Source organism: Malus domestica, chromosome 08, assembly GCF_042453785.1.
Source record: "Malus domestica chromosome 08, GDT2T_hap1".
Lineage (NCBI taxonomy): Eukaryota > Viridiplantae > Streptophyta > Magnoliopsida > Rosales > Rosaceae > Malus > Malus domestica.
The window spans coordinates 7450251-7461931 of NC_091668.1; the positions used below are offsets into that span (position 1 = coordinate 7450251).

Here is an 11681-nt window from a genome sequence, read left to right on the forward strand (position 1 = left end):
GTTACGCGACGGACCTACATTGGTTTATTTTATTGGTCGGATAGACCAAACGAGTTTTCAAGCGTAAGGTTTTATCATAAAAGATGTTGATCCTATTAGCAATGAATCATCAACATCTACAGCTTGTATCAATCCACGAAACTCCAACACTCTTAAACCATCATAAGAAAACAAAATTACAACGAAAGCCCCCTAGGGCAAATAGAAGACAAGCAATCTCAATGGCAAGCTAACTCAGCTTTCTCCGGAGACGGCAACCACCTAAAAGCACCATAAGCATTTTGACCAACCGTCGCAAGAGTATCAACAACAAAATTCACCTCCCTACAGATATGAGAGAAAGGAATGAATTGAAACTGGCCAGCCACATGGTTGGAGAAAACTAAATGCATTCTTTAATTATTTTGATAATTTTTAACTTTTTTTAATTTTACACAAATGGTTCCTAAAATTGACTCACACAATTAAGATGATATCTATAATTGAAAATTGATCAATACAGTTCCTGAAAATAAGTGTTGCAAATCAATGTGGTCATTTTATTACAATTCTGTCAAAAATTCTGTTATGTGCTGATGTGACACATAAATGGGCCCCATAATTTTTTTTTTAATATATCACAAATGGTCCTTGAAATTGACCCACACCATCAAGATGATCCTTGAAATTGAAAATCGATCAATGTAGTTGTAGAAATAGGTGTCTCAAGTCAATGTGGTCATTCCATCAAAATTTTGTAAAAAATTCTATTATATGTTGGTGTGACACATAAATGGGTCTCACAAGTCTAATTAAATTAAAAATACGTTTAATGATTTAATAATTAAGTAAAAAAGTTATCAACCCAAAACCCCATTCCTGCAATCACCTTCGATCTCACCCCACACTCCTCTACCTCCATCTATAGTAGCCTTCGTCGTCTCTTCTCTGAGAAAAAAATTCTCAAGACACCCATCTTTACTCTCTTCGACACCCTTCACCGAATTAGACTTGGATATATGGCGCCTTTGGTGACAGTATGGATTGACGACGACTTCTGTGACATCACAGTTAAAATTTGGACGATCGACATCCTCACTACCTTTATCTTGGAGAGCTTGTTGGACACTCCTCCAGTGATCTTAGTGACGAGAAGAACATCGAGCTCTGCCTTGAGACAATTTCATTGTGCAAAAAGATGTTTTGACAACTTTTTTAATTAATTATTAAATTATTAAAACCACATTAGCACATAACCAAATTTTTGATAAAATTGTGACAAAATGACCATATTGATTTGCAACACTTATTTTCAAGGACTAAATTTATTGATTTTCAATTTAATGGATCATCTTGATGATGTGGGTCAATTTCAAGAACTATTTATAATAAATTATAAAAACCCGTAAATCTTATAGGACCCATTTATATGTCACATCAATGTATAACATAATATTTGACAAAATTCTGAAGGAATGACGACATTGATTTGCGACACCTATTTTTAGAAACTACATTAATTGATTTTCAATTTTAGAAAACATCTTAATAATGTGGGTTAATATCACGAACCATTTGTGATAAAATCCCTTTATTTTTCATCCATATGCTTCATAGGTTGCAGCAGCCTAATTTTACAGTGTGTCCCTCTCACCCCCTCACCTTTATATCCTTGTGCTTTCTACCATGTGGATGTGGGAGCTTTGCATCACATGCTTCCACCACCTTTACATTACACCATAAGTATTCCCAATCCTTTCTTTTTATCCCAATCTCCCTATTTTTCATCCTCACAAGTCACAACCAATCCTCCTCTGAGTCCTCTCTTAATTTACAAAATCATTAACCCCAATAATTATCCCGGTTTTGGACTATCTTACGCAGTCTAATCAATCACTTCCTAGTCACTAAACAGTGAGATTATGTACATTAGTAGTTGAATTATCGTTTCATACATAGCACAATTATTAGTGTGGCCCTCTTGTCTTCTCAAAGTGAATATCCAAATCCTAATTGTGCTTTGCACTCCCATCATATTTGTCTTGGATAAAACCTGCAATTTCATGCCCTTTAAGTTGTAAAAAAAGAAAAGAGAAAAAGGGCATTTGGGAGTGGAGGAGGAGACAAAGCATGTGGAGTTTTGCAAATTTTTCATCATTAGCTTTCCATCAAAGTTTGGTCTTAGTTAGAATTGGTTAATGGATGACACTATGCATCTTTTTTTTTGGGTGGGTTTTGGGGTTGTGGGCAAATCCTCTTCACTGGTATCCATTCACATTAAAACGTTAATGATTGGTAATGCAATTTGATTACTTTTTTGCTTGGATATGTAAAAATTGCATAGCTAGGATGTGTCAGAATTTAGAAAGATAGATCAGTAATTTATTACTTATATTGATATTATATTTTCATTTGTATTTATTACAAGCACATCACGATAAGGGTAAAGATTTTATCACAAAAAGAGCTTGGTGCGATTAGAAATAGAACCGCTGAGTACAAGTACATGTCATTCAATCAATTTGTGATTTGAGATCTTCATATTCTTCAACCATAGTTGTGCTCTAACTTACAAGGCAATAGAAATCTAATCTTGTAAAAAGCGAAGAAAGTTGAGATTTCATCATAAAACTAATTGACAATATAAGGATTAACTCAATTACCTTATAAACACATGCAAGATCTTTTTTTTGATGTGTAGTTAATACTCTCAACAAAAGATTTGTAGCTCAATAAATTACGAACATTTAAGTGCGGAGTTCGTTTTCCAAGTTCCCAATATCACTAGGAATTGTGGTCCTTTTTCTTGGCATATCTTCATGCCATGGTTTTCCAAAGTCAATTGTTTTCACTGGTGCCATGGGCCAAGGCATGGGGAGAGGAGGCAGAGACAAGTAAAGTTGTATATTTTAGACCCAGAAGAAATCTAGATCAGGCTTTTTATCATCTTAGCTCGGCCTATGCTATTGGGTCAATTAGCTAGGATGCAATTTGATGATTGGTGATGCAATTTGATTACTTTTTTGCTTGGATATGTAAAAATTGCAGAGCTAGGATGTGTCAGTTTAGAAAGGTAAATCAGTAATTTACTACTAATTATACTAATATTATAATTTTCATTTGTATTTTTACAAGAACATCATGACAAGGGTAAAGATTTTATCACAAAAAGAGCTTGGTGTGTAAGAAATAGAACCGCTAAGTATAATTACATGTCATTATGTCAACTGTGATTTGAGATCTTCGTATTTTTCAACAAGAGTTGTGCTCTGACTTGTAAAGGTAATAGAAATCTAATCTTGTAAAAGACAAAAAATGTTGAAGTTCCACCATAAACTTGATTGACAATTTGAGGATTAGTTCAATTACCTTATAAGTACATACAATTTTTTTTTTTGATGTATGATTAATACTTTTAACAAAAAATTTATAGCTCAATAAATTACGAATATTTAAGTGAAGAGTTCGATTTCCCATTTCCCACTATCACTAAGAATTGTGGTCCTTTTTCTTGCCATATCTTCATGCCATGGTTTTCCAAAAGGAGTAGGATTCTCTCCCCTTCCTTCCCCTCCTATTTGAACGATCGCGGTTAAGTTACGTTAACATCTTATATTAATTTTTAATAGAAAAAGAAAGATAAAATAGAGAACGTGAGAGAAGGGGATGAAAGGAGATAGAAAGAGAAGGAGAGATAATCCTAATCTTTTCCAAAGTCAATTGTTTTCACTGGTGCAATGGGCCAAGGCAAAAGTTGTACATTTTAGGCCAAGAAGAAATCTAGTTCAGGCTTCTTATCATCTTAGCTCGGCCTATGCTATTGGGCCAATTAGTTTTGGTGCTATGGAGGTCCATCCCTCAGACTGCAAATCCAACTAATCAAGAAAAGACCCTAGTCGATAACAGCCCACGATATTCATTTATCCTGGAGGTATTTTTTACAGCAATTATAGTTACATCGTCACGCGGTATTATTAACCGCCTCAAGACGTAGATAAAGTCGATAAGTGGATCCACGAGCTATGATATAAAGCTGCACTCTCACTTCCAATCACACATCCGCCTAGCATTAGGTTTTAAGGTTTTGTTAGGAATAATAAGTGTTAGTGCAATGTTGGTAGAACAAAACTATGTTTTGTGGGATTTGTCCACTAAGGTACTGTTTGGTACGCAGAGGGAATGGAGTGGGACAGAATGGGATGGAACGGAAAGAAACGAAATGGAGGTTCCATGCTACATTTGGTGTACGCTTAGGCAGGAATGGAACGAATGATTAAATGACAATCGTAACCTTTACAGATTACCCCTTATCGGTTTCCACTTCTTCCTCCACTCCCTTTCATAACTCTTGTCATTTCACCGTCTTTCCCCGGTACCTTTATGTTCTTCTTGTTTGTTTCCCCATAAAATTTCCTCTCTTTGGCTTTCTCAGAAACTCTTTATCCAATCTAGGTTCCTTCATTTTGCTGTTTTTCTTCTTTGAATATAGAAATCAAATGCAAAGAAAATTGCTATTTGTTGGATTTTTGTCACTCAATTTCCTGGGAAATTTGAAGTGCGATCAAAGAAGCTTGATATCCCATAAAAACAAGAGAACTCAGTTTTTGAGTTTATTTGTTGAGGTAAATTTTGATTTTTAATGAATATTTTATGCTAATTGTGCATAAATGGAGAGATATCTGGAATTTTGATTAATTTTGTCTAATTTTCAAAGTGAAATTAATGAAAAAAAGGAGGGGTATTGTTGTTCAAAAAGTTATAATTTTGTGTTTCATGGGCTGGAACAAGTCGTTCCAAGGGGGAGGGTGGCACAAAAAATTGACTAAAATCTGTTCCACGGGATAGCGCGTCCCAAGTAAATTGACTCACCAAACATGGGATCAGTGTGTCCCGTCCCACTGCGTTCCATCTTATCCCACGTACCAAACGGTACCTAAGAGATGTGACAAGGTACCAATGAGGATTGACTCAATTTATAAGATCCCTGCTTTATGTGTCGCTTCACTAATATTTAAGTCTCGCTACCAGCAGTTCTTGTAGATGCACGATTTATAAATTTCTACGTAAATCTATACTTATGGCAACTTGTAGTTAAAGTGATACATGCCCGCTAAAACAATGATTTACAAATTTAAATCATGAGATTAGTGGGGCATCGTCAACCTTGAATATATTTTATTCTTTTTCTGTCCTTGTACGCGCCAAACGGTCCCTACAAAAATACCAACAACGAAAAATAAAAACACAAAAAATATTATCTGGCAACGAATAATCAACTCGGTTGAACGCCGTCCCACGCATTTTCATCTGAATCTGATATAGAAAGAGAAGCGGAGGAAGAGGAAGAAGAACCACATCCGATCCTCCTCTTCCGTTGCTCCGTCGTCCCAACAGTCACCACCTCCGCCGTCTCACCCGCTCTCAATCATCGTCAGGTACTAGTCTCACTCATCTCCTCACTGTCTCCGTCCATTGATTTATACACACGCACATATATATGTATAGATTACGCGAATGATATTTATATTAATCAGAACACAGCTCACAGTTTTGAGAATTGTTTTGAATTGCGAACCGAAAAGGCCCCGAATTTCTGGTTTATTTATTTTAGGAGGCGACTTTAGGGTTTTGTTTGCTGTTGGATCTCATTGATCACCGTGTTTTCTGGCAATTCCGTGGACGATGATAAAGAAAATATATTTATATGTAAATTTTATTTTTTGCGGAGTTCCGAACTTTCAATTCTGCTAATGCTAGTTTTAGCTCATAAGGAATACTTGAAGGGTTTTAGTTCATAACATTGTAAATTTTTGTTACTGGATTAGTAATTGGTGAATAATCGGTATTTACGTGCAGGGAACTTGGTCTCAATGATGGAAGTGCTTTAGTTTCTAGACAAGTGATGTTTGAGGCCTATTTGTGAATTGAATCGAGATATCGAGTAAAATGTCATCAAGTATTCTGAACATAGTGAATGCTACTGTAGATTGGGTGACGGCGACTTTAGATGCTCCCTCTTCTCGAGCTGTTATTTTCGGATTTCCAATTGGCGGTAGCTTACCGGATCCTTATTACTGCCTCTATTGTTTGTCTCCCTTTTATGGCTATTATTGCTTACTATCGAAAACTAATGTTTGTGTTAACAAAGTTTTGTTTAACCTTTTTATTGCAGGACATTTATTTGTAGAAGTTCTGCTTTTCTTAGTCATCGTTTATTTATTTTCCCAGAACAGTTACAGACCGCCTAGGCGGCCTTTAACAGAGCAGGTTCGTGTTTAGATTGCAACCCTAACCCTTTGTCTCCTTTAATAGGACTCTCTCTGATAGATGATACTATTATTTAGTACTCTTTGAGATAAGATGTCCATCTCTATTGATTAGGTTTATCTAGTCTTAGACTCCTTTTCCATGTATAGTTAATGCCTTACGGAGAGCATCTGAGGCTTAAACCCAAAATCTGTGTTATACAATCTTCTATGTTATATAACAGTAAATGTAACAGTAAACTTCTCTCTGGTTACTCTTTCATGGTAAGTGGAGCCTAACAACTAAACATCCAGTTTGCATGCATGCCTCATTTTTATTTTCCATCGTTTTTATTTTCAAATGATCTGTCACAGTTTCTTAGTACCTTACCTAGTGAGGGAAATTCCAAGGCATTGTTATGACTAGATTGGACTCCCTATTTATATGAAAAATATGCGATTTACAGATTTGACGAGTTTACTCGGTGAATGGAAATGTAATGATACCTCTATGCGTGTATCGTGCTTGTCACATTTTAACTTTCCTTCTAAATGATTTAGTATGATGTGCTTGAGTTGTGATTCGTATCTGAGGTGTGTCCTTATTTCTCAACTAAACTTTGCTGGTGTATCCGATATATGTAGGAAAAAGATGAGCTATGTGAGGAATGGGCTCCTGAACCTCTTATTCCTTCTATCACTGAAGAGAAGCTGTATGAACCCCCAGTGTTGGAAAGGTTCGTGAGATTAATTCTAATCTTGCCATAAATTGATAGGAAAACTAATGAAAAGGGCTTGAAAACTTTGAGTTTTAATGATAAGGACAAAATAAAGGGTAAAGTGAATAGTACCAGGATTGACTTTTTAGTATAAAAATATGGTTTTTCGTTAAAGTGAACAGTACCGGGTGCTTTTCGTTAAAGTTCCCGAGAGCTAGATGAGTTCCTTTAGTAGTGGTGCATTACAAACTGGTCCTGGCTATCTTCTGTATGTTTAGCCTGGAGTTCAATGATGGTCCCTCTTATGTTTAGTCATATTTCCCTCATTGTGGAAGATTTTGTGTTCGTACAAATATTGTGTAGGAAAAATCATTTTAGTGGATGTTTAATGATTTGTGTATTAAGGTGAAAATTTACCAGTCCCTTCATTGTTCTAAATGAGTATAATCTATTCAGTGCTGCAGGGCCACATACAATAATCAATGGTAAAGAAGTCGTGAACTTTGCTTCAGCAAATTATCTGGGATTGATAGGACATGAGAAGTTACTTGTAAGACGGAGCTTTGCATAGTATCACTGAATACATTTTTCTATATGTATATTTTCTTCAATGGAGCATTTATAGAAGTGTCATCTCAGGAGTCATGTACCTCTGCATTGGAAAAATATGGTGTTGGTTCATGTGGTCCTCGTGGGTTTTATGGAACAATTGGTATTCTTCACCTACTTGAAATACAGTTGATTTTTCTTCTTCATACATTTAATTGATTTATTTATTTCATTTCATTTTGTTTTGCATCAGATGTCCACCTTGATTGTGAGGCGAGAATAGCAAACTTCTTGGGAACTCCGGACTCAATTCTATATTCTTATGGACTGTCTACCATGTTCAGTGCAATTCCAGCATTTGCCAAGAAGGGGGATATTATTGTTGTGTGAGTAATAGTATGCATAATCTTGATCATCGTAATTATTGCAGTCTTTTCCTCCCTGTGTAGAACTTGTTTCGTTGCAAATGTTTTATACGTTAAGAAAATGCTTGGATCGTTTAACAGTTATCTTTGATTATGATTCAAAATGACAATGAAATGACTTCTGAATTTACTTAAGTGGTAATCATGGAAGTTATGTTTTACTTCTGCCTTTATTTCATTACTTTGGTTCCTTTTTGCTGATGTAAAGCTGTGACAGTATTTCTTTTGTTTGATGTATTTGCATGACATGGAATAAATTTTAGTGAAATTTTATTCCCACTCGGTTTGTGTGACCTTGTTCATATTCATATGCCTGGAGTTCAATACGTTAGCTCTTGTTTTCATATTTTTCAAATACTATGTATGTTTTCGTTCTATTTTTACACGAGTCTATAATTTTGATCTTGTGCCTTAGTATCGATGGACCTTATGCTGCTAAAAAGATTTCATGAAAATTTCTATTCACACATTCATGTAAGGTGGTTTCTTTTTCATTTTTCTAGAGATGAAGGTGTCCATTGGGGAATACAAAATGGTCTTCATCTTTCTAGGAGCACAATCAAGTATTTCAAGCACAATGACATGGAAGATTTAAGGAAAATTCTGAAGGAACTCACTTCAAATAAGAAAAGTGAGCGAGTTAAGAAATTGCGGCGCTACATTGTCGTTGAAGCTGTATACCAGGTATCCCATTCTCTTCCATAATATCAAAATTTATTTAATTATTTTTTTATATGTTGTGAGCTCTTTTATGATTCAATCCAGCATCATCCACTTTCACAAAATAGGTTGCTTATACTTCAGCACACACAATTTAACACAGCTAATGGTCTTAGGCAGTGGCAGAGCCAGGAATTTACAGCAATGGGGTCAAAAAATAGCTTTCAAAAATCGATCATACTTTCATTTAAAAATAGATTTCAAACTCAAATCCCAAATCCCACATACACCCATAGCTCTCACTCAAACAAAGAACAAGTAGATACGAAAATACATAACAAATTTCTCTAGCACTAATATGAGTGATTGCTCAAAGGAGAGCAAAAAGTGAAGCAATCTGCTGCTGCCTTCTCTAAATAGTGCCCCATGTTTTTCTCATTCTCTGCGTCTGCTTCTCTCTCAAAATGGTAGACCTGACTGCACTCTTTTTCAAATGGAAGAGCCGAATGCTCTCCCTGGTGTGGCTCTCATCTCTCTTCTGCTGCTGCTCAAAACCAAAAGGCATTACAAATGCCTTAATATATATTGGATGCTGCTCAAACAAAAGGCTCTGCCTTCTCTCCCATTATAAAACCAAAGCCATCAGCTTTTCTTTTTCTTTATTTTTCAAAAAACCAAAGCAATGCCTCTTCCCATTTTTTCTCTTCTTTGCACCAAAAGAAAAACAGTGGCCCAACAAACTTATTGGGGTCAATGAAAATCCCATTGCACCCACCTTGCCTCCGCTAGTGGTCTTAGGGCCTATGACACCTTCACCCCTTTAATAACGGTGGAAGATGGTTCTTGAAATCAATCCTCCTGGTATGGTTGAATTTTTTCAAGGTTTTACAAAAAGTCTTGGTGTCATGTTACGTTTTGAGGAAAACTTCTATCTCTACATGAAATTCATGAATCACTGGCAAATAGAAAAGCAAACTGTCTGTTCTGCCTTCAACGCTGTCATTAGCATGTTGATTTTATATGACTTTTTTTGCTCCTTATAATAAAATTTGCAGAATTCTGGCCAAATAGCCCCCTTGGACAAGATTGTTGAATTGAAGGAGAAATATAAGTTTCGTGTTTTATTGGATGAGAGTAACTCGTTTGGCGTGCTTGGAAAATCCGGAAGAGGTCTCACTGAATACTGTAGGATTCCGGTATTTTTAGAAACCCTTCTTTTTTTCCAATCTCTCGTAACTATTGAGTATTGATCCATTACCTGTTTGTGATTTCTGGTGGTGTGGTTTTGCAGGTTGAAAAAATAGATATTATTACTGCTGCAATGGGACACGCATTAGCCACAGAAGGAGGATTCTGCACTGGAAGTGCTAGGGTCACTGATCACCAAGTAGGTTACTGAATACATACTACTAACAAGTTATTATATGATGTCTGTGTTGACAGATGGAATTTGTAACAAGAAAATCACTTTCTTATCTTTCTATATTAATAAATTCTTATAACTATTTGCTCACGAACACTTGTATGTACATGCATATATTAAACAAAAATATTCAAAAGGTATCTAAATGATAAATTTTGGATATGGTATTTGGCAGCGATTGAGCAGCTCTGGTTACGTCTTTTCTGCTTCTTTGCCCCCATATCTTGCGAGTGCTGCCATTACTGCTATTGATATCCTCGAGGAAAACCCTGACCTGATAACGAAGCTGAAGAAAAACATTGCCGAATTATGGAAGGGTATGTTCTTGATCTCCTATTCATGTGCATATATGTCCATGTGTTGTGGTTTACTCATCCCTTGATCAATTTCCTTGGTATCTCCTTTACTTTGACGGAGCACTTACCGCCTGCCTTGCATTGTGATGCTCTTGATTGAGAAATATGATGTGATGTGCAGGATTGTCAGGTATACGGGGCCTCTCATTCGCGAGCAGTCCAGAATCACCAATTGTCTTCCTCAGACTAGAGAAAGCAGACTCTTTGAAGAATGAACTGCAACTTCAGCTCCTTCAAAATATTGCTAACAGTGTAAGTAAATGGTTATCTTAATTACACTTTTCTGAATCAATTTCTGCTACTCTTCTTTCTTAACCATAAGGGTTGCGGTTTTGCAGTTGTTAAAGGAGCATTCCATTTTCGTGGTCACCTCCCAAAAGTCAACACTTGATAAATGCCGTCTTCCATTAGGAATTAGATTGTTCGTCTCCGCTGGGCATACAGAATCCGATCTGCTCAAGGCAGCTGCATCACTGAAAAGCGTTGCAGAATTGGTGCTGAAGGATCATATTTAACTGGTGGATCCCAGAATTCTCTCGCTCTCGCATCCATGCGGACATGATCATGGTGCAGGAGCACGTCCAGCATCTTTACGAAGCCCTTCGATGGTTGATCAGTTTTGTGATGCAGACTAACAAAGAAAGGCAGCGTATCCGGGTGTCGATAGTTTATGCCATACTGATACGATTAAATTATACTTGCATTTTGTCGCGTTTTGACTTGTGAACGAGATTAGCATGAAGTTTAGTCGATAACATGAGTGTGTGTCTATTTGATTTGTTGGAAATGACTGTAGATGAAATGTGATCTGTTGCTTAATTTTATGCAAACTATGAATTTCGGATCCTAACACGCCTGTCATTCAAAATTGACTTTACCCCAACACTAACTGCGCATTATTGGAGGAATTAATCTGTCCACTCGGAACATCATCCCATAGTATTATTTGTCCGTTACAATGTAGCGAGTGTGTTTGTTTTGTTTTATGAACTATTGATGTATAGTCACATGTAATATGAGTGGACGACACAGTTGATATCAAAACCTAAATGTAGTATCGACAAGTAAATCCACATGTTACAACATGAACATGCTCTTTTAGTGTTGTATTCATATTAAATTTGTTCGCTAAGGTGTTGTGATAAGGTAGCATTTATCCAAATACGAATGGAATGTTCTCATAATCCGGATATCCTTGGACTTGCTTAGTTATATCCTAAATTCAAGTCAGAGTTAGGGTTCATTAGAAATTGGACAGGCAAGGAAATTTCTTGTTGAGTTACGTACTTACTTAAAAACAGGAAACATAAGAATTTGAATTATAC

General features: G+C 36.2%; 1 protein-coding gene across 2 annotated transcripts; it reads left to right on the forward strand.

Moving 5' to 3' along the window:
• The first annotated feature begins 5172 nt into the window (after positions 1-5172).
• Positions 5173-11206, forward strand: LOC103441092 (long chain base biosynthesis protein 1-like). 2 transcript variants are annotated; one of them, XM_008379789.4, is made up of 13 exons: positions 5173-5414; positions 5836-6031; positions 6152-6246; positions 6870-6961; positions 7400-7493; positions 7583-7655; positions 7746-7878; positions 8421-8601; positions 9633-9773; positions 9869-9964; positions 10176-10317; positions 10478-10608; positions 10695-11206. In XM_008379789.4, the coding sequence occupies exons 2-13, from the start codon at positions 5926-5928 to the stop codon at positions 10869-10871; spliced, it is 1461 nt and encodes a 486-aa protein (XP_008378011.3). In that variant the 5' UTR covers positions 5173-5414; positions 5836-5925; the 3' UTR covers positions 10872-11206. The 2 variants fall into 2 exon arrangements, with proteins under 2 accessions (XP_008378011.3, XP_070682222.1); XM_070826121.1 differs by having other exon boundaries at positions 5224-5414; positions 7408-7493.
• Positions 11207-11681: the final 475 nt, after the last annotated feature.

Coding starts and splice junctions, on each gene's coding strand:
- LOC103441092 (XM_008379789.4), top strand. CDS start 5,926: ATGTCATCAAGTATTCTGAACATAGTGAATGCTACTGTAGATTGGGTG. Junction 9,774..9,868: donor CTGAATACTGTAGGATTCCG/GTATTTTTAGAA, acceptor GTGGTTTTGCAG/GTTGAAAAAATAGATATTAT. Junction 9,965..10,175: donor CTAGGGTCACTGATCACCAA/GTAGGTTACTGA, acceptor GGTATTTGGCAG/CGATTGAGCAGCTCTGGTTA.